We start from the raw sequence: 26,336 nt of genomic DNA, 5'->3' as shown, positions 1-26,336 counted from the left end.
GAACTTGTAAAATCCGACCAAAGAGTGGGTCAAGTCAATATTTAAAATAAAGTACATGCTAGTGAGGCTTTCATACAATAACAATGGGGAGAAAATTAGCAATAAATTATTCAAATATTTAGAAAACCAATACATATTCATATTTACAACCCTATCCTGTGACTGTCCTATTGTTTGCTAATGACGTTCGACAATGAACCATAAGTTGTCAGCTTAAGGTGCAAATTACTAATGAGGATGTCTTAATCAATGACATTAATGTTGAAAGATACATTGGGAATGTTAGAAAATGGAATTTGGGCAAGTCTATATTATGTTAAAGAGGTTGCTTAATTTGAGCGTAGTTCTAAAATCTTTCAGATTTGAAATGAAGATGGTCATAGGAATTTGTAGCTAGAAGTATTAACAATATCCATTTTTATGACATCAATTGGTTTGGAGACATTGCTGAAGATGAAGAAAGTATAGAAGAAGTCTTTACTCGGTGAGATCCTTTATGAGAAGATTTAAAAAGACAAGAAAAAGTTAGTAAAGTCACAACTTTTTCGTCTTTCACACCTGAAATTCAAACGTAAGATGACTAGGAATGCAAGTGTGCATGCGAAGGAAAGTTGCTTCGACAGAGAAAATATATCATAATTGGATGTACCCAATGAAGTATGGCGTGAAGTTATGCAGCATTTCCAGATGAACGAATCTTTGTTATTGTAGTTTTTGTAACAGTGGAAGTGGCAATTGTCAGAATAGATGGTCATTATAATTCAGTGGTTGATGATGATTCAATACTAATAGATGGATTGTGAAAGGTAGTTAACACTTAAAATAGTTGATTAGTGTGTGATGCTCTAAGGAAATAGACATGCTCAAAGACAATGATCTTGGTGAAAGAGCTTCAGTCAAAGAACTTGAAAACAAAGGTATCGAAGATTTTGACGTTGATACGGCTCAATTGCATAATCATTAAGTCAAAACAGAAAAAAAAAACATTTTGTCTGTACCTGAAAATCATAACATTACCTACTCCTGTTAAAAAGTAGGAGTAAGAGATAGCTATAGCTGCAGCCATTTATCCTATGTGATCCAATTAACACTACATTGACAAACCTCAGTAATGTCCCTGACCATGATCAAGGCCGCACTTGCTAAAGTTCCGGATAGCTAATAAATAGAAAGTGAAGATGACTCGATATGGTAACATACGTCATCTCTAAAATGTAATGCATGCATGCAGTCACGTAACGGTAGATGGACATAAGAATAATGTGAAATAATATGATAATAATAACTTTCAGCCTGATGCAATAAAGACAGTAATTACTGATATAACTTATGAAGCGAAGACTAGTGATCATTATTAGCATGTTGATGAGAAAACAAACAAGACATGTGTAGAAAGTCTGGTTGAAGGAAGTTTCGGTGAATAAATTCCGGTGAATGCGGATGAAATGAAACCGGTTGTAGTGGCCATGCTTGAGGTAGGCTCATGTCTAGTAGAAGACTGGTAATAAGCTATTGATGAGAATAATAATGATAACCAAAACAACCACGCAATACAAGAAGAAGAAAGAAAGATAGTTTTTAGAGGAGAAAGACATAGCTGATGCGATTGATACAATTGCATAAATTATGCTAAAGTTGGGTCAAAGAACAGCACATGTTGATATCATGTTTGTAAATTTTAGCAAAAATACCGTTGAATTCACAGACAAAAGTGTCAAACACCCAGAGTGGACACATAAAACGAAAAAGCAAAACAATCCCGCCAGCAACTTTCGAATAAAAAACAAGAAAGAATTGCCAGTAGACTCAAAACTAAGCTAAAAATTATGAAGATAATTATAATAAAATTAAGGCTAATTTACCTGAATCCCATAATTATGAATCCGTAACACTAAAACAATCACGTTTACGTTAATGTTTACGATCGTAACAGGGTCATGTGGGCTAGAAAAGCGCGCGAACCGTCGGCTATCGCTTGGCTTACTAAATTCATCTCGGCTGAACGTGAGTGGGAGAAATTGGTGAGTCTCTTTCGCACTGGCGGGTAGTGATGGGCGGTGGTCGATGTGCGAAAACTTTCGTTGCTTTTTGGTTATACGGGTTGAGAATTATTGATGTGACAATAACAAAATTATTTTCCTGTAGGAAAGATTGGAGAATATTGACCGCTATATTCCCGTTATTAAAACTATTTCAGTTGACCAAAATTACATTATACATAAAATACTAACTGCTTAATAGATATTTAGAAAAAAAAATAGTTAAAGGTTAATAGGTAGTAAATTTAATTGGTTGCTATTTATATTGTAAAATTTTAAAAAATATGCCAAAACTGGCGTAATATACATATTAGGTTTCAAATCAAATCAAATCAAATCAAATCAAAACGTTTATTCGCGTTCGTGACGCACACACAAAAACGAATACATATAAAAGCTCACAAAAATAAAACAAAACAGGAATGAAAACGAAAAAAAAAGAGAATGGGAAAAGGAAAATATGCGTCACGATCACGCGAAATGGCCCTCGCTCAGCATATGCAGCGACCCTATGCGAGACAGAGTTGCGGCGCTGGTTTTCAGCGATGGCCAACACTAACATGTGACGTCAATCGGTGTGTAACCTTAACTAAGTATATACATACTAAGTGTGTAATATATATTTATAAAATATAATATACTGCTATAAAAACATACTAAATATAAATAGAAAAAACTAACTAACATAACAACATTCTGAACGAATGTGAATGGAAGTGACACTTGACGTGCTTCACAAAATTCTATAATTAGCTATGGTCAAAGCCGTTCACCAATGACCATACACACACAATGCAAACTATTTACGAATTACGTAATGGCGACGAGTTTCATCCAGCTTGCAAATTCTCATGTGTTTAAGATACATTTTACAGCTTATTATAAGTTTTTAGAGAATTAAAAGTGTTTTTGTTTAAAAATGTACAAACTTAAACCGTAGTTACCGTAGGTACCGAAGTTGGGTCTATCACTAAAATAATTTAATCCTGCTACATATCGATATCGACTACAGTAACAACACTACAAACGTCAAACCTTGTCCCAAGAGCAAGGTGAAGATGTGGGTCTTTGACCGTATGCAGTGGCCGATTGCAAACGGCTGATACTACCGACTTGTTAAACAAAAGGTTACTTTTGTCAGGAGCATAACGATTAAGTTAGCGAATCTTTATACATAATTACACCACTTGAGATAACTTTGGTATAGAGACGGTAGAACTGGCGCTTCTTGTTAATCATTGGTACAAAGCTGTATCAGGTTAGACTGGAAGACAAGCCCAACATACTTGGGAAAAGGCTCGGAAGATGATACGAGAGATATAAGACTGGGTAGGATGTTTTAGAAGGTTATATGCTGCTCTTCATGTGGGTATCTGGACACAGCTAAAAGCGCGTAGAGCAGCTTGTATTTTAATACACTTGAGTTAATGGTGGGTTTAGTTTTTATACATTTTTGAACAGTCATGAGAAAACGCTCAAAAAAGCGTAAGGATTTAATTGATACACGTATTCTACTCTATCTAACGATTAAGCCAATATTAAAAGTGCTGACTATGGGAATCCCCGACGACACCTTTAAAACTGTCTGATGTTTACAAATCTAAAACCACGTTTAACCGTGGTGCACTCATACCCAGTTGCTTTCGAAAGCGACAGCCACACCGGGTGCCGTCGTCTTAATCGCCCATTGCATACAAATCACTGCTAACTTTAACACTAATTGTGTTAGTTTGTTCAAGTGTCTGTTGATTGTATTATTTTATTTTTGGTTCCTGTCTAAGAGTTACTATAAATTATTTACCTCCTACTGTCTGGCAGTTGTTGTTTAGTGCTAGGAAACGATGTGAGATCCTTCGCTTTTCGGAATGCACGATAAATTGGTGGGTCCCTGCTGTCATTTCTACACCTTTGGTAGTCTTTACCGATTGATAGAGGGCCAAACACTGGTCGGCTGCATCTGTTTTGTCTGGAAGCCAACTCTAACGAAGTTGGGAAAAGGGTAGGCAGATAATATATGCCATGACTTACTTATTTTCCTTGACGCGAAACGTTGCTTTATGTAACACCCTGTGGTAAAACCGATGCTTGGTCAGCTCATACATTACTTGATCATTGAACCTTGATCAGTGAATCTTATTAGTGCCTGCCAAAAAAACGAATGAACTCGTTATGATAAAAATAATGGTCACCCATCACAATTAACTTGGTCGAGGTTACATGTTCCTGTAAATTACGCTCAGTTTTTGAGGCGTAGTTTTCCCTAATTAAAATAAAATATCAGCTTGCCTTTCAGTAATCAATCCGAAGATCCCTACCAGCAGAAACAGTTGCCCTTAATTAGGCAGACCAATACGAACTTAAAACATACAAACAAGAAGAAATAGACATAAAAACTGACATTGAACTAGGCGTAAAAACCAGAGCGTGTCAACTAAGTCTTAAAGCAAAGGTTACAGCCGTGCGCATTACCGCGTCAATAATACTGTACTATTACGTGCTTATGATACTCATTTCAGTGGGAAACTACTCATTTATTTACAAGATTTTTTTTCTACATTTCCACATGTTTGTGCTGTTTTGGGGACTTCGCAAAAGCAATAATTAAAAGACGTCATCATCTGCCTAGCCTTTTCCGAAATGTTGAGGTTGACTTCCAGTCTAAACCATCTACCAGTGTTTTGAAAGGAATGACTATCTGACTTCGTCAACACAATTGCCCGGGGGTTGTGTGAAAATTAATGTGTGTGTCAATTAAGAATTGACACACACATTTTAATATAGAAAAGAAAATCAACGTGCAAAAAAACTTTTTACAAAAAAATAAAACCGACTCCCAAAAACACTGAAAAGCAAAAAAAAACTATTCTTAGGTGCATCGGCCTAGAAGTCGGTGTCTAATGGATGTAACTAAGTTTATAACGCCACCGACTTCTAGGCCGATGCACCTAAGAATAGTTTTTTTTTGCTTTTCAGTGTTTTTGGGAGTCGGTTTTATTTTTTTGTAAAAAGTTTTTTATTTTTAGCTTTTCAGTGACAAGCATAGTTGTCACTATCCGCATGTCATATCCGCAGTGGAAAGTTCTCATCAATACGAACAATATAAGCCCAAGCACGAGGTAGTTTACATATTCAATTGTCGAGTTCCCTCGACCTTCGCTGGTCTCCATCATCAGGTCAGCTTCAAACCTTCACTGTTGCAAAGGTCTCGTCAATACGAACAAAATAAGCCCAAACACGAGGTAGTTTTTTACACATTCATTGTTCAAGTTCCCTCGACCTTCTCTGGTCTTCATCATCAGGTCAGCTCCAAGCCTTCACCATTGCATAGTGTTATCAGACATGCGCCTTAGTGTCAAGTTTTTACCCTACGTATGCCTACGATTTTCGAAAGTTGCCCTCGATTTCTCAGGGTTTCCATCATCAGATCCTGACCTGGTGACTATGGGACCACCTGGGAGGTAAACCCTATCAAACAAAAAAAAAATTTGCAAATCGGTCGAGGCGTCTCTGAGTAATCGGTGAACATACATAAAAAATAAAAAAAAAAAAAAAAAAAAAAAAGATCCCGACGAATTGAGAACCTCCTCCTTTTTGGGAAGTCGGTTAAAAATAACATGGTTTCTACTAAATAGGAAAGACTGAGAAGTTAAAAAGAATCTTCCGATACCGGGAATCGAACCCGAGCCTCCTGGGTGAGAGCCAGGTATCCTAGCCACTAGACCATATCGGATATTGATGTTGGTACGGAAATACGTGAATAGCTGTTATCATATATTTTTAGTGAGAACCAAAACTTTGTCTTAATCCAAAAAAAAAATAAAATAGTTGTTACTGGTCTCTGAGATACAATTTCTATATGAATACAATAAAAAAACTATAATTATTACTGAAACAATTGAAAAGCACGCATTCTATTGGTTACAATAAAACGTCTAGAAGCTAACGCGCTAAACAATTTCAGTTTGGATAGCGAACGTCGTTTGTTTTTAGTGTTCGTAATAAATCCTAGATGGCGCTGTTGATCAGTTTAACTTACAATAAAAGTACGCAGCACGATGTGACTGTGAAACTAGATTTCACGTGTACGTAGAAGTTACCGCATCTTTAATTGTGTTGGTTAAAATAACACACTAATTCCTATTACCTTCGCACCTTTACAGAAGCCTATCATGATCTTCCAAATATTCTGTTCTAGTACCTACTCCCGTTCATATCATAGATGGCGCTATTTTCAACTTTTTAACAGAGTAAATAGTAATGAAATTATTTTTGCTAATTGTTACAAGCTGATCTTTATTTCTACTGATATTTGTTAAACTTACTAAATTGATTTGGCTTCTGACCTTTTTGATAACTCAATGGGATAAGAATATGAAAAGCTAGTTTTAAAATTATTTTATTCTATCTGTGTTTGCATTTTTCGAATGATAATGTTATTGCACTGATTTCAATGGGTAATCAGAAGTTTCAGAATTTCAAGGAACTTTCTAAATAAAAAGTTAGAAATATTTGACTACGAACGTTTATTATGAGGCACAAATAAATACTTAACAACAATATAACAAAATATCTTACTTAAACAATTATAATCTCATACAAGTCCATTATAAACAGTCTATAAGAATATAAACGATTTAAATTCCGGTTCCACAATGTTCTCTAGAACGTAGAACTTCATCAGATAATATAGTCATTCCCATGGATTATCATCCAAAGTTTCATTCACCGTTTCTTTCATTATGTTCATCTTCTTCCTATTCATCCGACTTTCTACCGCTCCTTCGACTATTTCACCTTTGTTAAAATCTTCAGCTGTTATAATAGGTTTGAATCCTTCATCTACAGTTTTGATCCTATTACTTTGAATTTCTTTAGGCATCTTCAGTTTTTGTTGACGATACGGATAGAAGACGTACTTTATCCCATTCACAATTTTATATTTCGGATAGTTGTTCGAGGTTCGTCTGTTGCTGTTGATACCTAAAAGCTTGTTCATCCAATAGATATAGGAATTCTGTAGTATATCAATGATGCTTCTTTTCCTTCTTGATTTGACAGTATTCCCATTGTTTTTTATCTTGATGACATCATTATCTTTGTTAGGTGTTTCGACTTTTTTATTACTGTATCGTACTACAGGTGCTACATAAGAAATTATGGGTTTGTTCTCAATAATTTCCTCTTTTTCGCCAAGATCTAGTATGGATCTGCTTTGCCATTGGCCGTTTGCATCGTAACCTCCACCCCCGCCCCCTCCGCCACCTCCTCCATAATCTGGTCCACCTGAGTGTAAAAATGGGAGTTTTTTCATTCTACAGCGTTTGATATGGGTTTAGTTTTTGTTTATACTGGGATTATACCTGCTGGCATCCAGGCGCCACCGCCGCCGCCACCCGTTGCCCATCCCTGTGGAGTTAAGTCAACCAAGTTAAATCTTATTGCCATTTTCCAAAAATGGTTATTACTTAAAACCATTTTTCTTCATAGAGGTTAGGACTAAATATGTTTTAGGGCTACTTCCAAAGAAAATAAACAATTTTATGATTACTTACAGAATTTTGCTGTGATAAATCTTATAGGCGTTAACTGTTCTTATATTTTTGTAGTTATCACATTACAATATTTAAGAGTATCCCTATTAATGACATGTTCTAGTTTTATAGAGATAATAATTGTTTATTGACTTACCCCATCTCCTCCACCTCCTCCACCACCGCCGCCCCCGGCACCTCCTTTCTTCTCTAAGATCTTCATAAGCAGCATCATCTAATTAACAACGTAGGAATAATAAAATTTATCTTGTAAAAATTAAATAACCAGAGAACACAAGTTTTGAAGAAGTCTTTCTCAAAAAATTTAGATTGATCTACATGTAATGGGCATTAAGAAGAAGATGTATGTAGATCAAGATGTTTCTAATTTAATTTGGGTTCGTTGCAATACGAATTCCTCTTCCAATACTGTCTATCACTCGTCATACTAACATCGCTCGATTTAGATACTATTTAGGGCTATGAAATTGGTTATCAACTTTACCTTAGCTAGCATGAAAGACATCATACTGAACATCATGCCTTTGAAGGACATCATTCCCATCATACCCATCATGGCTGGAATCATCTAAAAAAGTAGGTACACATTCTTCAGTAAATACTAAGCTAAAATCTCACTTCTCACATGTGACAATTCTATCAGGCGTTATTAACTTTGACAAGCATTAAATTAAACTACATAAGACCAAAGGTTTCTTTTTAGCATCAGTAATTGTTTGAGAATCGAATGTTAACGAGCCAAGCATTGGCCTTATTTTGTTTCACATTTCTATTGTGAAATAAATATTTCCAGTTCTACTCTTACCATCATGAGCTTCATCTTCATGCACATCATAGCCATCATCATCATCTTCTTCTTGCCGAAGCCATCACCTCCGCCGCCATCGTGGCCACCACCGCCGCCACCACCTCCACCCTTACGCTTCTTTCTACCGACGAACTCTTCTGTAATTTTGACCATTTCACTATTAGTCTCTTATTTTATCGTCTCGTCTATTTATTACCAGTTATTATTAACACATACTCGTATATTTGCACCTGTCTCATATTGATAATCACCCGAGTGAAAACTACTTCTAACGTGTTCCAATTTTTTTTTTCAACTATTTGACGTGAATATAAATAAGAGTACTTATTTAAATATTTTAAAGATACATAATTATATATGTTTTGTATTCGTATTTAATTTAGGTTGCCCTTTTCCATTATGATTTTACTAGCTGGTGCCCGCGACTTCGTCTGCGCAGGTTTAGTATTTCGAACAATATGTTTACAAATTGTAGCCTATGTGTTATTCTGATGTATAAGCTATATTATTGTAAAGTTTCATTAAAATCCATTCAGTAGTTTTTGCGTGAAAGAGTAACAAACATCCATACATCCATACATACAAACTTTCGCGTTTATAATATTAGTAGGATTTACTACTGTTTACTTGTAGCAACAAGTTGTAGAATAGTAGCATAATCTACATTGCCGTTCTTATAGCTTTGGCTTTTTAAATGTATTGGAACCTTTTCTATGAAGAAGTCTTTATTTTTGTTATTATTTATTAAAATATCTTAAATTAACAACTTACCGTTTTTTGGTATCGGTAGAGACGTTTCTCTTCCTAAAGCACTGAATCTGATGATGTGGTTATCAAAGAAATTGTCGATAGCTCTATCGATCATGTGTGTTAGTTCCTCAGAATTATTATCTGATAAATGTTCTTCTGTATCCTTTTTTTCTTCGAGTGTACTTGTATTCAATTTTACTGGAAAATAGATTTAACACCATGCAAGCAAAAATATAATATATTATTGTATATGTGTAGCATTATTTAATTGTTCGGTTTTACATTTTCTGTGAAGCCTAAAATTTATTGTAGAGTTTGTTGAGTAAGTTATTGTTGCCCAAATCAAATAGCCAGGCACTTAATAAACCTTTTTTATAATCTGTCTCATCAATAATTTACAGATTTACATGTTGAAGACATATAATTCAAATTGATTTCATGGATTTCTACAAGTTAAGAAACGTACATGAGATAATAAAATATGTTTATATACAATATGTATACGTATATGATTTATTGTTATAATATTTATGTATAGTATTTTCTATGGGCCTTTGTAGCCTGTTAAATAAATAAATAAATAAAATAATTTCTAGATCAATAACTAACTTTATATAACTTAAAACCTTAACTTCTTCAACCTTATCTATTTGCAAAACAAATGCAGACTTACCAAACTTAACATAATCCCCGATCACGGATACCTCACTCAAATTATTCAACTGTTTCAAATACATCAAAGTTTTCCTTTGCAAACATGGAAACGACATGTGAAGAAAACAATCAGCGTAAACACCATTAAAATTATCATCTGGAGTTTTTATATCTTCATTAACTACATCTTTATCACCATTATCATCAACTTTGATGAATTTACCATTAACTATGACGATACAAATGAGTGTCACAATGACTCTTCTAAGTTCCATTGTCGGATTACAAATGGAAATCGCGGTATTCAGCTCATAATATTTATTTTCTTTGTTTATAGGATATAAGGTCAAGTGCTATGGTGTTGTCGTGAAAACATGTAATTTTATTGTTAACTATTTATTTAAATAATGTTGCGGTTTAGGGTTTAGAAATGGCTGTGTAAATAAATCTAGACACACGGCAGTGTGTCCGCCAAGTTTGAGCAAAAAAAGCGACACACCGGCCGTGGGTTATATTACACGAACCATTTCGGGCCAAATTCGACCCCCCTGTAACTCAAAATCTATTTTATTTACGCATATCAAATTTCTAGTATCTATTGAGACCCCCTCACTTATCTAAAATACAAAATTTCATTAATATACCTATTGTAGGTCTTGAGATATTGACGTCAGAAAATCGCTATTTTTACTATACACTCACTGACTGACTGATTCACTGACTCACTCATCAAAAACCTAGACCACTTCCAATGGTCGTATTGACTTGAAATTTGGCATGGAGGTAGGTCTTTATGTCAAGGTAAAGGGAAAAATCTGAAAATGGCCAAGTGTGAGTCGGTTTCAAAATAATGAAGGTGTTTTATACCCGGTGTAAAGGACGATGGGCGTTTTGGTACCCTGTCCAACAGTGTTGAATCTAGTACCATTGCGTAGGTCTTGGCAAGGCAAAAAATGTTTACTATGACGACTAGTCCGAAATCCTTGTCCATTTCCCGTGACATCGACTAATAGAATGTGTAATGTTCATAAATCATCAACGTAGATGAAGTTCTTAAATCCAACTGTTTTGAATAAAAACTGGTAAAGTAAGAAAAAAACAGGAATTTGGCCTTTTTAGAATGTTTGCCTGCCGATTGATTTAAAAAAAGACTGTGCAAACCTTTGCAGTTCACGCAGAACCAGCTTATGTATTTGATGAAAGTCTTTCAGTATTTACAATCAATTGAGGTTAAAAAGTCAGGAGACGATGTTTACATAGTCCATATTACGACTCAATCTTGCTCCTCAAGAGGTGCTGAGATAATGGTGAATTTCTTCTTAAAAAAAGATGAATAGAAATGTTTTGAACTTTTGTCAAATCAGATGACGATTGTGTTTCCGTAGTATGACTCCATAGACTATTACAACCTTTAGATTATAATAGAGTGTATCAATCAATGTAAGATGTCTGTTAACTGAGTTTAAAATTATTACATTGACGGCATAAATGCCTCTTAATGAATTTGCATATATGGATGACATATTTGTTTCTACGTCGATTCAATTTTTATCGTTCTTGGATCGGACAGCTAATTGAGGCAAGCTCCATAGTTTTTATTATTCTTCACGTAAATACCTTTCTAATGATATATAATATGTTGCTGTTGGAGCGGGTACCAAATCCCATACAAAGTGCCCATTGTCCTTTATACCCCTAAGGAACTAAAACGAACTAAATTTATCTATATTTATATAATATATCTTCGAATGGTTTGTATTTAGTTTAGTTAGAAGTAAAATAGTGTAGTTAGAAGTAAAATAAAAATCTGAAAACGGCCAAGTGTGAATCACTTTCGAAAATAACGAATGTGTAACTTTGATCCACGAACATAATATATGATAACATGTCATGTCAGTCAGTTGGTAAATCTAGTCCATTTAGTTAATCTAGTTTATTTCTTTGTAAGAAACATAGTGCATATTAAAAAATCTAAAAGATAGTATAAATGAGACATTCCTTTAACTAACTTCATCATAAGAAAAAAATAAAATAAACAACCTTACAAAAATAAATGAAATCCCACCCAAAACAAAAATGTGAAAGACTGCCAAGTTCGATAATATGGGAATGCTTCGCCTATAAAAGAAGTGAGATCTGAATAAGTACCAAGTTCCATACACATACCTCAGTTAAAAATAGTTACTTTTTAATGATGTTACTTGGCAAGTTTTAATAGAAAATTAAATACTTGATTCATTGCGTTTAGTAGGTTTATAACAAGGTGTATGAAAACTTTCCAAGTAACATCATTAAAAAGTAACTATTTTTAACTGAGGTATGTGTATGGAACTTGGTACTTATTCAGATCTCACTTCTTTTATAGGCGAAGCATTCCCATATTATCGAACTTGGCAGTCTTTCACATTTTTGTTTTGGGTGGGATGTGATATTCTTGCTGTTTATTTTGATTTGTGAAGTCTTTATTGCTAGAGACATAAGGTTCATTTTTGCCTGTAAAAAGTTTTGCCAGTGGTAAGCAAATGTGGTTTGTCAGTTAAAACGAAACTACAATACAAGATGCATGTAGGAGTTTCTGCTGTTCCCTAAAGCTAAGCGTCCACTTGTCGGTATCGTACGCAACGGACGCAACGCACGCAACGGATCGTAGTATTATTTATATAGAAACTCAAACAAGATGTGCGATGCGTACGATGCGTACGATACCGACAAGTGGACGCTTAGCTTTATAAGATGTTATAAAATTTTATGCATCACAAACGAAATGAGATGAAAATTCTATCTTTTTTGAAAATTCGATTTTTTTTCCACTTCTTAACGGGTTACTCACTAACAATTTTAGTTGCAAAATAACCAACGAGACTCAGAGATAATGTAGCTTCCTAAAACTGAACTTTCAAATCAGTTTAGTAATTTTGGAGCCTACAAGGCACAAACAAACAATAACTTTCCTCTTTGTAGTAGGTATTATTTTATTTATATTATAAAACCTTCTTACAGACAGAAAAACATAAGTATAGCTTTCTTAAGTCCAAAAAATTAAATTGCGCGTGAAACAGATTAAGCAGCATTTTTCCAGTAGAACATTAGAAAACACTTTTGTGTCTTAATCATTTTATAACAATGCTGGCAATAGTGAAACTTATGATATGTGTTAAAATATCACGCTCGCACTTAATAGTGGTTGGCACAGGTAATATCCATGCTAATATTAGGTATAAAGCTGAAGAGTTTGTGAATGGGCTATACTCAGGAATCTCTTTATCTTTTGGTATGAAAGTACCACAGGTAGAGACAGTTTCACATAAGATTAGTGAGGATTACTTTGCTTACCTTTGAAAGACTACCACAATAAATTTTATGTATAACAGTTGGGGTAAATTGAAACGAAGTCAATAATTTTATAATCTTTATTTTTACATTTGTTGCTTATATTGTTATACAATATACAAATAGTAATACATAAAATGATTAATTACATGAATATTTTTGTAATTTTACACAAATAATTTATAAAGTAAATATATTAATAATACGAAGTATATTTGGTATGATGAAAGCGCAGATTAAATAAAAGCAAAGTATATTAAAATAAATATCACAGTTAAATATACTGCTTAAATAAATAAGTATGAAGCATAAGATAAATGAGAATAAATAAATAAACTAATGATACAGTAACAAAACAAAGTAAATAAAAAACAAATAAAATGTTATTTTAAAACGGTGGGAGAAAATAACAATAGAAAAATAGAACTACATATAATAAATAAATTGAAAGCTAATATGAAGGATGAAAATATATAAATAATAATAGAGGTAATGAAAAACTTTAACACGCCTACTATGAAACTGCAATAAATAAATAAATAAATAGAAAACAACGACGATTAAAACTAAGCAAATAAATAAACTTACAGCTAAGTTACTTCAGCATTTTCGAATAAATTATTTTACAAATAACAATAAATTAACGTCATATAAGTTGATTGTCAATAATATCTATTGTTTGTATTTGCAGTTTTTCTATTACATCATGAAGTATTTTTTGAACTACTACTTCCACAGTCAGTCCCCCAAAAATACTTTATTTATTATTTTGGGATATCAACAGAAGTAGCCGTGAAGCCACTAATATTAAAAACCAACAAAGTAAGTCTGATCAACCAAATACTGAACTACTTAAAACACCAAACACTACTGCACAAAGAAACTAACTTAACTGGAAGTAGTATCATAAGGCATATAACTATTATAATTCATGTCATAAGCCCTTCGGTAACCTCCATGGTGACCATGTTCATGCTCATGATGTTCCTCATGGCTGTGGGAGTGGTGATGAGAAACCTCAGGCTTGGTGATGATCTCGTACGTGGTAGACTTGTGTTCACCATGACCCTTGAGTCCTACGAGGGCAGTTAGGAGAAGAGATATGAGAGCTGTCATCAATGCTTTGCCGGCTAGAAGTGCTAATGCTCCAAGGGCTGCTGCTGCTAAAGTACCTGGGAATGGAGAAAAAATATTAAGACGAATATAGGGGATAATTAAAATGATTTATATTGCAGAGTAAGGCAGAGATCACTGTGGGGATGTGGTTATAATGTTAAAACTTTGCTATAGTCTTGTTAATGTTATTGATACAATTTTGAAATACTGTGCTACTGTGACTATAATTTAAATTCGCAGATGACACAGAAGATTTTCCAATAAGTGTCTAAATTTTTTAATCATCATTAAATTGTGAAACTCTAATCCTTCAAACAAGTATGACTCCAAAAAAAAACACAAAGAACCTAAATTATCTATCGGAAATAAACTTACCCTTCATCATCAAAGCAGCAGCTAACAGAGCACCACCGCCGCCACCTTTTCCTCCTCCCAGTCCACCACCACCACCAGACTTCCGCCCCACAGACTCCTTATCACCCTTCGCCATATCCATAGCCTCCTTCGAAGTTTGAGGATCCAACAGTCGGTATCTCAACGAATGCCCATCCAAATAATCCTGCAGACGGTACAGCAAGAACCTGTTCAGTTTCTCCTCAGGTTTCCCAGGGTACTGCCGAGATAACTCCGCAGCCATCTCCTCAGGACTCGGAGTATTCCCTGTCTGATTCTCCTTCACTATGCTCAATCCTGGTAGGAGGTTCAGCTCATCGCGAGAGCTTAAGTCTTCCAAAAAGGACAGCACATGGATCTTCAAGCATTTTGAGTTCAGCAAACTGTTGCATTCCTTATGCAGGGTTCTTCCAACTCGCTCCGTATTATTTGGCACTTTTTGCACTGCATCAATTATTGCATTAGGATCTGATCCATCGATGGCTGCATGTGTAACAATCACTAAACTTAGAGTCACTAAAACGGCAATGGATACACTTTTACGATGCATTTTTGTACACGTTTACACTGCACTATTTCTGACAACTATTGACACATTTCTATGGGGGACCGCTGTAGACTGATAGCTTTAATCCGATCGCAAAATGTTTTATACCGACCATGATAACAAAAAGTATAAGAAAAACGTAAAAAAGAGCAATGTCGTCGCTTTTTGAACGTTATTGTGTGCAGCACTTTCGTTCAGTAAATAAAAGGTTGTTGTAATGGAAAAGTCGAAAGTAGTTCGACGATTTTCGGTTTCCAATCGATAATCGACCGTAATTATTGAACGAAATTAGGTAATAGATTTAGTATTCTCAAATTGATAAACCAAACATTACATTTTCAATTTTACTGATTATGTTGAAAAATGTGCATTATGCAAAAATCACAGTATAAAATGCATTAGGCAGTTTTTAGTTTCCAAAAGTAACACGATTCTTATACTTACTTATATTTTTTGGTGATGTCGTTAAACGTTTTGGCAGTATGTCACTATGGTCTGGTCGTTACAAACGTAAATACCGGAACGGGTTCAAAGGTCAGATTCCCCTGGTATCAAAAAGAAATTGTATTCATAATTCTCATAAAGTAGATTATTATGTTTATGATTTATAGCTGAGATTTTCATGATTAACTGGCCAATAATGCTATAATGTGAATTTAAATTATAATCATCTTATTTACCAGGTCTCTCAGGTGGTCAAAAACCTTTGTTGTCGTAGGTATCCCATTTCATAAGATTAGTTTCTTCATTATCAAACTCATCAGCTGCGAAAAAACATTTACAGACACAATAGAAGTCCACTTTTACTTTCTGGTTTCATGTTACAATTGATCTATAATTACATTTTTTAATCGATCGTCAAAAGTATTGCGTTCATTATAAAAGTAGGTAATATGATATTAGTTGCTTCTATGAGTTTTTGTTTTGTATGATTCCTGTTGGCCAAGCTTTCAATGTCAACCTTTTTTATATTGTCCCAGTGCTGAGCACAGGCCTCCTCTCACAGAGAGAAGGATTGAGCGATATCGATCACTTTTACTCAATTTATTATGATAAAATTCTTAACTGACATCTATGTGTAGATTTGGGCATCCATGTTCCTTTAAGCTCGGTTTTAATTATTCAGTTTTTCAAACTATACTTGAAAAGGTTATCTGGGCCTAGTAATTATGCTTGACTTCGATTATTTTAACTTATTATAAAAAATGGACTTAAAAAGTACCAGCTTTAGTGCTAGACCATTAACTTTTGTTCGAGACGATGGCACCTACAGGCTACCATAAAAAAAAAAACGTTTTTTATTTTAATTTCTTGGTTTGTCATGGTGTAGTTTCGATTACAACCGCAGCTTTAACAAGGTGAGGTCTTGTTAGCGGATGTAAATGGTGACCAATTGGTATGGTTTTCTCATGGCTAGCAGCTGTTGACCACAGTATTATAATGATGTAAGTAATTTATTTATAGTTCGGCCATTCAGAGAATGCGTTCCTGACACGTCGCGATTGAACTGACGACGTAACTTTGCAATGGCGTTGCAGTTACGATAAAAATATTTTTGCTGGTTGTTTACCGTTTTAACAATTGAGGAGCATTAAAACAACATTATTATATCAATAATCAATGAATGTTATTACGTCGTCAGTTCAATCGCGACGTGTCAGGAACGCATTCTCTGAATGGCCGAACTATAATTGTACACATCATTTGTATTGGTTACATTTCATAGATGTGGTTTAAGTGGTACCTAAAATTGTGTACCTAATATATGAATCATGCCAATAGACATTATTATATTACTTTATCGTTACTCTGGTAATCGATATGATGCAATACTGATTTTGATATGGTTCAGTATTAAGATCATTTGTGTTCTTAACTAGCACTCCATAATTAAGACATAGAGGATTAGAAAGATTATGGATAAGAATAAATATGACAATATAGATCATCTCACCATTCTTTATTGACAGATCTACCTATGTATAATAATCAGAAATAAAAGATACCTTCGACTTTCTCTTAGTTTTGTAGAAAAAATACAAAATGCTTCGAAGTTCATCAGCAAAAGAAAGTTGCATTTATTTTTTTTCTTTGTTTTGTTTTAACAAAGATGAAGGGAATCGCAGATGGGTTCTATGGAAAGCTATGGGTGACAATGTTAAAGATAATGATATAATAATAATCTGGAGAAAGTATTGTGTTTTGTTTTGTTTTATTATTAAAACAAAATCGAGCACTTTTGTATTTTATTTTCTATTGAATAACTTTCATCTTCAAATCATTTTTCTTTTATTTTCCGTTCAATTAAACGTTACATTTATGTATTTAATAAAAAAAATATCTGGGTTTTTTCACTGCGGAATGCATAATAATGTACAATATTCTAAAAAAATACAATGTTAATCTTCTTTCTAAATGCTCATTTTCATTGAAGTAGATTAAGTGATTGTGTATTCTAGATATAGTGTATTGTACAACCTTTGTGTGTTATATTAATAGTGTAGGAGACTGACAGAGTATGCTTGAAGTACGCTCTATCAGGCAGTTTCGTTTTAACTCATCGTCGATTTTAATTCTGATTTTACATTACCGTTCACAAATACATAATAGGCTCGACTGCCCGTGAAATATATATGTAACTACAGGAAAGCTAAAGGGTAAAAATAAAATATGGTTTTTAAACAAACTCATTTATTTTCTTTTGGTGCTGAAGAACATTCAGTAATAATACATAATTATTATACACATATACATATGATGAGAGTTTTATATACACAAATAAAAGTAAAATATAAGTATAATACTGAAATGATTATAATAATATGTTAATTTATATTGACATTACATAAACATACTAATATCACATAAAATACATAGTCTGAATATTACAATACTAATACATACAATAAAATCGTAATACACAGAATAAATATTAAATAGGCGGGTAGACGTATCGAGAAATATCATATTTAAAAGTACAAGGAAAATATAAATAACTATCATAAACAATATTATTAATACATAATAAAAATGTTTAAGTAGAATGAAATAAATATTCATACAATTATCAAATTCTAATACAAAAATAAATAACAATAAAAATAAAACATAAATAAATATCAGATAAAAGACAATTACATATTCATAAAACAAGAGATTTTACACCTCAAGAAAACAGTGACCTTAAAACTAACAATAAATAATTTCAATAAATAGTGAGTATTTTCATTACATTTTCATAAATTACAGTTTTTTGAGTCGATATCATTGTCTTATTCTTCCTACGAAATAAAGAAACAATTAGATTAAATTAGATTAAAATAGTCAACAAAAAGAAAAGAAAAAACAATAAATTAATAAAAACAAAAACAAGTAAAGGAAAAAACAAAACCGAGCAGAAATAACAAAACAACAACACTACTCAAATAACTACACTCAAATAAATAAATAACTCATTTTCAACGTCTCCTAACGTTCAAATTCCTGCCGTAGCCTGAATGACCGTATCCTCCCACATCTTCGTGAGCAGTGGAGTGAGAATGAGAGTGACTGTAGATGGGTTTAGAGACGATCTCATACGTGGTAGATTTTTGACCTCCGGAGAGAGACTTGATGCCCATGATGGCAGAGAGAAGGAGTGATATCATGGCTGTCATGAGGGCTTTGCCAGCGAGGAGGGCGAGAGCTCCGAAACCGATGGACATGAGGGTACCTGTGGAAGAAAAGGGGTGGTTAGTTTGTGCTTAATTAGTAGTATTGTTGAATATGTTTGTGGTGAGAGTGAGACTCCTTCAATAAAATGTATTGTGGTAAGTTGTAACTTTTGATGTATCCTTAAAACTGTAAAGGTATATCTGAAATAAAATATCCTAGAGTGCGTATTTTGGCCATCAAGAAGTTGGTTCTGAAGTCAAATTAGAAAAAGATTAATTTGTGTTAGGTAAAGGGCACGAAGTTTATAGGATCTCGATAAAAGTTGAAATTGATGATTGAATACAGGAATTCTGGTTCTAAATTGCAACTTACGGTTAAGGGCCACTCAAATGTGCTTATTAGATAGAAAACAGCAAAACACAGTCAAAGTCCATTACCACAACAGATCATTACTCAAATAACTTGACAACTTTTGACTCAAATTACACCTCAAGTGGGTAAAAGTAAAAAAAAAGTGGTAGGTATATCTCAAATGACAAGTAACAATTTTCTCCATGCTCTGATTGGCAACAGTAGAACAATTTCAAAATTGAACAAACTGAATTCTTGACAATGCTTTCGAGTAATTATGACTGAATTGATTGTAGATAAAAATGATGATCATTTAATGATGTAAACTTTCCAGAAAATTTACTTTTCTATGTTTATTATCATGATATCTTAATGAAATCTAGATTGCCTTAAGCGAATTAAGTAAGGTAATTGTGTAGTTTCAGATTCTTCTTTTTTTAACCGACTTCTCTAAAAGGAAGTGGTCTGTACGTTGGTCTGAAAGGCATATTCTGAGTTTCACGAAGACTGATTAAAACCTAAGCTTTACTACATTATATCTTCTCAATAAGGGCTTTGTCTGAGTGATTCCAATCTGCAGCTATGAATTCGATGTGCCTTTGTTGTTTTAAGGCGTAAAGTAAAAATACGTAAGTGCGGACTTTATTTTATTTGTGTTTTTTGTACTCAAGCTCAGCTTTTTTCTTATAATGAAATGTTTTTTTTTATCTTTCGTAATCAAAAAATATTCTATTTGGCACAACATTGTAAGTTCTACTACCAAAGTAGTAAAACTCAAGCTACTCAATGCATACGCTAGCATGAAGATGCCCCATTGTGATGGGGAGCAAGTCAGCACAGCCATTAATGCCTTATCCCTAAGAGATCACACTGCGGCACTTTTCAAGAGTAATAGCCCGGACAAGAGCGTGACTGTTAAACATGCAGGTTTGAGGTTCGATGCTCAGGTCATGTAAAGTGGGTGTTTAGTTTGTATGTGTCCAGTGTGGGGTAAAGATTTGTTAAAAATACTTTTCAGAATGGAGACTAAGCAGTGGCCTAATTTATAGATTGATACTTTCTGACGAAATCGCGATCAAACTATTGGCCGTATAAATGTTTGCAGTCTTTTGGTTTTGGTTAGCTTACTATGATACGGAAATAATCGCGATGTACATAAGGACACATAAAATGTTGAATGCCTGTTTCGGGATACCAAAAGTGTAGAACAAATACCTACCTACGGATTTATGCTAAGAAACCTAACTACGGATTAATAAGTATTCTATAGGATGCGTATTTGTAAGAATTAGAATACATAACATAATACTGCTGCACGTATTTTTATTATATCATAAAAAGTCTACATCAATAAATCCAATTTTGATCAACAATTGAGCTGAATTGAACTTATCAAGTTTTTTGCACCAAAGCTTTACTTTGATTTATTTTACATACTTACATAAAGTATTAAAATACGTTTTTTTATATATGTTACGTAAGTCTTGTAATCAGACTAGAAATTGTATCACCTAGTGGCGACTTCTAACAATTTGTTCTTATTATCATTGCTCCCCACAATCTTAATGACATTGAAAGTTTTCAATTTATATAATAATGGTTTGCATTTCAATTCATAGAAATGAATCACATTTTATCCGACTGTGTGAAGGAAGGATTACGACTTTCAGTGGCTATTTGTTTTGTAAGTTTTTTGCCAAATTGAAAGATTTTGAGGATACTTTCAGGATTGTGTTTTTTTTATTTTTTATTTTTGACAACAACATCTACTAAACCGATGGAAATGAAATGTACGTAGATTAGTAGTCCTTAGCTTGAGAAAGCTATAGCCTAATCATTAATCAGGCGTAGGAAGTTGTTCCCATGGGATGTAATAAGAAGTAATTCTGATAATAACCATACCTCTCCACATATGAAAACACTACCAGTCATATAACGCTATGAAAAGTACCACCGTCACCTTACTACAATCGATAATCGATATTCTTTCGATTAAATATCTCGAGTACCGCAAATCGAGACATCGATTGGAACAAAGACAATTACGTTAAGATCTAGTTTATATTTCCTAATGCTTTCACTAGAATGTAGTCTGATTGCATCTGTCTGTCTGTCCTCATCTAGATAAGAAAAACTGCTAATACATATTGATTTCCTGCAAGCTTCTGTTACTATTCTAATGTTCTAGCGGCGTATATTAAAGAATATATAATGTCCTTGTTAATGAATAATGTTTAAGATATAATCTGCCTTAATAGAATTAGCTTTTTCAACCAAATTCCCAAAAATAAGGTAGCTCTCAATTTGGTTATTATATTTTATGTAGGTTGATCGATAATTTTGACCATGATCTATTATTTCTAATGTGTTGCTTAAATGAGTTCTTTTTACTATTTTTGTCTCAAAATTAACCAATTGTCGTAAAACAACCTCATTCTTTTCATTTCTATATGCAACATCTGTATAGTCACATTAAATTTCTCTTTCTATAATGTAAATAAGCTCAAATATCGAATCGCAGTTCGATTGATTTTAGTCACCTCACGATCCCCCAAATCCTGATTCACAACGCAACATCCCCAACATTTATCACTTCTACTGACATACCTTTCATCAAAAGTCCTGCAGCTAGCAAACCCCCCAGTCCTCCCTTCTTTCCTCCGAGTCCTCCTTTCCCCCTCGCTTCTCCAACCAGAGCCCTGGCTTCTTCAGCAGCATTCTCATCTAACAACTTCAACTTCACTGTGTGGGTGTCCAAGTAATTTCCGAGCCTGTACAGCAGGTACTTGTCTAATCTCTCATCAGGTTTCGAAGGAAAAGACCTGGCCAGTTCAGCAGCAAACTCTTCAACTTTACTCCCATTTTCTTTAGAAGCTTCTTTGACTACACTCACTCCTGGTAAGAGACGAAGTTCCTCCTTCGCACTGAGTTTCTCCAACATCGAAATGGCTTCGATCTTCAAACACGTTGGACTAAAAATCCCATTTGTGCAATCCTTTTTCATAGCCCTAGCTGCACTCTCAACATTGGGTTCCACTAAGTTTTTTGGTGATTCCCCTATTTCTGGATTCGGCAGTGAATATACTGCCGTTATAAAAAATAATATCGATATGAAATGCATGGTGGACGTCTGTATCGACTCGAATGCTGATACACTTTGATAAGCAATTGTTTCGTCCACCTTTTATATGTCTCACATAGATGTATGATTAGTACGGAGTACTCTTATATCCATTATATTTTCATAGAAGGCTGGCTGCAAAAAGTTCTCATTCTTCAAACGAGAATTAAGCTTATTCCTTTCCATTACGATTGGTTTTCCGCTGTAGATTTTGCACTCGTAAGGTTTTCGTTTATTATCGCACGCAGTGACTAGAGTAGGCGACCAATGTAAATGTATAGTAATTTTATGGATTTTTAATATACTAACCACTGTATTACACCTTATACTTTCTTGTCATTTTAAACTTTTTTTGATAGAAAAGATGAGTCCAAGGTCCAAGCTGAGGTGCACTCGTAAATCGAGCCCAAGTTATTAATTATGAGAGTACATACTTTTACCTATAAAATAGTTATTTTTGACAGATTTTAAGCAAATTACATTTCAATCAAACATTCTTCTTTTAATTTTATTCACAGATATAGTTAATTATAGCTTCAGATCTGAATCAGACTTTTATAAATAGCAACTTATCAAACAAAAAAAACTAATTAGACATGCGGACACAAAATATCTTAGAATTAATACTATTCTAGTACTTAGTTGTATTTTATAACTGCATGTTTTTAAAACAGTAACAAGTCTAGACGGTTTTACTTTTAAACTATAAAACCATTGCATGAAAATGGCCAAGTAATTAAATTAACTATACCATAATTATAAGAAGCTAAATTATTGTTGAATGATCACTACGCTATAGTAAAAAAGTCGTGGTGGCCTAGTGGGTAAAGGACCAATCTCTCAAGTATGAGGGCGCGGGTTCGATCCCAGGTCAGGCAAGTACCAATGCAACTTTTCTAAGTCTGTATGTACTTTCTAAGTATATCTTAGACACCAATGGCTGTGTTTCGGATGGCACGTTAAACTGTAGGTCCCGGCTGTCATTGAACATCCTTGGCAGTCGTTACGGGTAGTCAGAAGCCAGTAAGTCTGACACCAGTCTAACCAAGGGGTATCGGGTTGCCCGGGTAACTGGGTTGAGGAGGTCAGATAGGCAGTCGCTTCTTGTAAAGCACTGGTACTCAGCTGGATCCGATTAGACTGGAAGCCGACCCCAACATGATTGGGAAAAAGGCTCGGAAGATGATGATCACTACGCTATAGTCTAGTTTTGTGGAGTTAAATACGAGACATCTTGAAGCAGCCAGTTTTTCAATATTCACTCTTCCTTTATTTATCACTTTACAGGATGCAAAACTGTGATACTTCATCATATGATTTTATCCTGACAAGGCAAGTCCTGGACTAGCAAGCGCAGCGTAGGACGTCCACCAACGAGGTGGACAGACGACCTTATAAAGGTCGCCGGAAGACGCTGGATGCAGGTCGCTTCCAACAGGTATCTGTGGAGATCGAAGGGGGAGGCCTATGTTCAGCAGTGGACGTCCTATGGCTGAGATGATGATGATGATGATGAAGGCAAGTCCATCGGAAAATGTATGAATAGTCAAGGAGACAAGCCACGAACTCCGAATCACGTATATTCAATTGTCATCTTAATCTGCCAAGCCTTTTCCCAACTACGTTTACTGGATGCTGGATGCAGCCGAGTAGAAGTAACCATCAGACCACCTTAACCCAGATAACTGGGTAACTCTTTGCCCTATGTTAACATCTCATCAATAGCAAAATTTTTAAATTTTGAAAAAACCACTGGACAAAAAAAAGATTTGGCTAGATAAGATCCAAAATTGGAATAGTTTTCTCACGGTCGTGTGCTTTTGTAAATACTGTAATGTTATCTCTTAAAGTAATCTTTATATAACTTCATATTGACTCTTTCCTCCGAAATGGTTTTTAGTTCACTACAGATCATTCTCAGGTCGGTACATGCTAATAAAGCTAAAGAGTTTGTCTGCTTGCTTGAATGAGCTAATCTTGGAAACTACTGGACCAAATTGAAAAAGTATTTCAGTATTAGATAGCCCATTCACTGAGGACCGTATTACTGGCTTTTTATCCAGCTGCGTGAAGTAGTTCCCATGGGACGGAAAAAATATTTTGTAAGAGAAAATCTTGTTCATTTATGAATGTCATTTAATTTGATCTGATGTCTATGATTAACAACATTGGACCAGATCATTTTCTTTGTGTGCAATTAATGAAAACAATAGGTATATTCTGCCGTATTTTCATAGTTTGAGAACAAATGAGCTGAGTAAATTACAATGATGATAATGGTATTCTAACTATGGCTAGTAAGTATAGATTTCAGATTTAGGAAAAAAGAACTAATATGTATATTCTATGTTCAGTAACCATGCTGTGAAATAATCAAAAGTGTCAGTGTTAACATATTCTTATCACAATTTAAAATGAACACGCACATAGGACTGATAATTAGAACTCAGAACTTTTGAACAAAACATCGTAAGTTGAGCATTAATCTATCAAACATAAGTTAGTTTGTTAGATTCATGTACCATCGTTACTCTTTGACGGTTAAATGATAAACCTTAGTTCCCTGGGGATACACCAGTTCGTCGGAAAACGGAGAGCAGTAATACACGTTTGAAGGATGATTTTAATAAATAATTAAAGTATTCAAGTAACTAGACTTCAGCTAATGGAACTATTGACGTCAGCATATAAATATAGCGGTTATCTTGATACAGTTATTTGTCTGGCTAGTATGATCGTAAGGTATTTGAAATTAGAGCAAGTGTATCTCTGTATTATTTTGTAGAATTGGCTTATTTTCTGTTACCATCACATCATTCACGGGGGTTGAAACCAAGAGATGCATTGCAGAGTTTCCAAACATAGTTGCTATAGTCATGTACAATTTTGATTAAATTCGATATATTTGAAAATTGGATATAAAGTATGCAATGGGAGCATTTATTTTTTCACTCCCATTTTCATTAAAAGACAATTTGTATTTATGTAGTCGTCCATACGTTTTTATGTCTTTATTAAAACATTCAACTCTGTGGCATATACTGAATCCAGAAAGATTTATCTGAACACCATAAGCGACCACAAATTATCGATACTGCTGGACAGAGGCGTCCCCCAAGCTGTGGGGTACCACAAATAATCAAATGAAATAAAACCAATACGTACCCTTCATCATCATTGCCATAGCCATGAGACCACCCATGCCTCCCTTTTTGCCTCCAAGTCCCCCCATCTTTCCTCTGCCTTCAGACATCGCCGTCTTCGCCTCCTCAACCGCATTATCATCCAGCAGCCTCAGCTTCACCGAATGACTGTCCAGGAAGCTCCCAACGTGGAACAGCAGAGATTTATCCAACCTCTCATCAGAATCACCAGAGAACGATCTAGCTAAATCCGCAGCCACTGATTCGGAATTAGTTTTACCACCATCCTTCACTAGACTAACACCAGGAATTAAAGACACTTCATCCTTGTTGTTAAGTTTTTCCAAAAACGTGATAGCTCCCATTTTTAAACACGTGGGGCTTAAAAGTCCGTTGGCACAGTCCTTTTTGATTCCGCGAACTTTATCCACTGTTTTCACATCGTCAGGGTTTGGTAGTGCCACAGCACTGGCGATGGTGAATACTACGATGTATTTATACATTTTTTGTGGTATCACACGTCTACTTTGGTCAGTTAACACTAAAACTGTGATGAACTTGTATATTGTCACCCTTTTATATTTGATGTTTGTGGTCAGATGATTGCTCCCAGTTTGCGTGTGGTTCCGAGTCTGTAACAAGCAAATCTTTTTCTGCAGTTCGAAAATCATTTTTGGTTTCTTTCACAACTCTATTATCAAAGCCAGAAGAATCATTTTTGGTTGCGTGACTGTCAGTTTTAGTTGTACCAGTTGCTATACAAAATTGGTTTTTGTCAGATTTTGGGAGGGTCGTTAGCAAAAGTTAGATCAGTTACTCTAGATCTTTGATGGGGATTAAGTCTCTATGCATTAGCACTATGAGCGGTTTTTGCATAA

At 34.4% G+C, this 26,336-nt stretch overlaps 4 protein-coding genes and 1 non-coding gene across 5 annotated transcripts in view; all 5 read right to left on the bottom strand.

The window, feature by feature from the left end:
• The window catches only part of LOC124641891, a 39,921-nt gene extending 37,966 nt beyond the window's left edge, over positions 1–1,955 (bottom strand). Inside the window, exon 1 of the mRNA XM_047180144.1 lies at positions 1,863–1,955. The gene's annotated coding sequence lies outside the window, so the exon portion shown is untranslated. The remainder of the gene's footprint in view (positions 1–1,862) is intronic.
• A 3,742-nt stretch (positions 1,956–5,697) lies between these two features.
• On the bottom strand, positions 5,698–5,769 carry Trnae-cuc. The gene has a single exon. It is a non-coding gene; the product is annotated as a tRNA-Glu (tRNA).
• Positions 5,770–14,021: 8,252 nt separating this feature from the next.
• LOC124641732 lies at positions 14,022–15,192 on the bottom strand. Its single transcript, XM_047179899.1, has 2 exons — positions 14,625–15,192; positions 14,022–14,305 (listed from the first exon to the last, which is right to left on the bottom strand). The coding sequence occupies exons 1-2, from the start codon at positions 15,190–15,192 to the stop codon at positions 14,022–14,024; spliced, it is 852 nt and encodes a 283-aa protein (XP_047035855.1).
• Positions 15,193–18,296: 3,104 nt separating this feature from the next.
• LOC124642019 lies at positions 18,297–22,333 on the bottom strand. The gene is made up of 2 exons (XM_047180314.1): positions 21,802–22,333; positions 18,297–18,901 (listed from the first exon to the last, which is right to left on the bottom strand). Exons 1-2 carry the CDS (start codon positions 22,313–22,315, stop codon positions 18,648–18,650), a joined length of 768 nt encoding a protein of 255 aa, XP_047036270.1. The 5' UTR covers positions 22,316–22,333; the 3' UTR covers positions 18,297–18,647.
• A 3,039-nt stretch (positions 22,334–25,372) lies between these two features.
• On the bottom strand, positions 25,373–25,961 carry LOC124641731. The gene is made up of 2 exons (XM_047179898.1): positions 25,481–25,961; positions 25,373–25,434 (listed from the first exon to the last, which is right to left on the bottom strand). The coding sequence occupies exons 1-2, from the start codon at positions 25,959–25,961 to the stop codon at positions 25,373–25,375; spliced, it is 543 nt and encodes a 180-aa protein (XP_047035854.1).
• Between the last annotated feature and the right edge of the window lie 375 nt (positions 25,962–26,336).

The sequence above is a fragment of the Helicoverpa zea genome, chromosome 23, assembly GCF_022581195.2.
Source record: "Helicoverpa zea isolate HzStark_Cry1AcR chromosome 23, ilHelZeax1.1, whole genome shotgun sequence".
In the NCBI taxonomy this organism is placed as follows: domain Eukaryota; kingdom Metazoa; phylum Arthropoda; class Insecta; order Lepidoptera; family Noctuidae; genus Helicoverpa; species Helicoverpa zea.
Note: the sequence above shows the minus strand (reverse complement) of the source record. Positions and strands in the feature narration are given on the sequence as shown.

What these genes read in the sequence shown, in the direction of transcription:
- LOC124641732 (XM_047179899.1), bottom strand. Translation starts at nt 15,192, where the DNA reads ATGCATCGTAAAAGTGTATCCATTGCCGTTTTAGTGACTCTAAGTTTA. An exon ending in TGCTGCTTTGATGATGAAGG is followed by an intron (nt 14,306 to 14,624) that starts GTAAGTTTATTT and finishes CTCCATTCCCAG; the next exon opens with GTACTTTAGCAGCAGCAGCC.
- LOC124642019 (XM_047180314.1), bottom strand. Translation starts at nt 22,315, where the DNA reads ATGCATTTCATATCGATATTATTTTTTATAACGGCAGTATATTCACTG. An exon ending in TGCAGGACTTTTGATGAAAG is followed by an intron (nt 18,902 to 21,801) that starts GTATGTCAGTAG and finishes TTTCTTCCACAG; the next exon opens with GTACCCTCATGTCCATCGGT.
- LOC124641731 (XM_047179898.1), bottom strand. Translation starts at nt 25,961, where the DNA reads ATGTATAAATACATCGTAGTATTCACCATCGCCAGTGCTGTGGCACTA. An exon ending in TATGGCAATGATGATGAAGG is followed by an intron (nt 25,435 to 25,480) that starts GTACGTATTGGT and finishes GGTACCCCACAG; the next exon opens with CTTGGGGGACGCCTCTGTCC.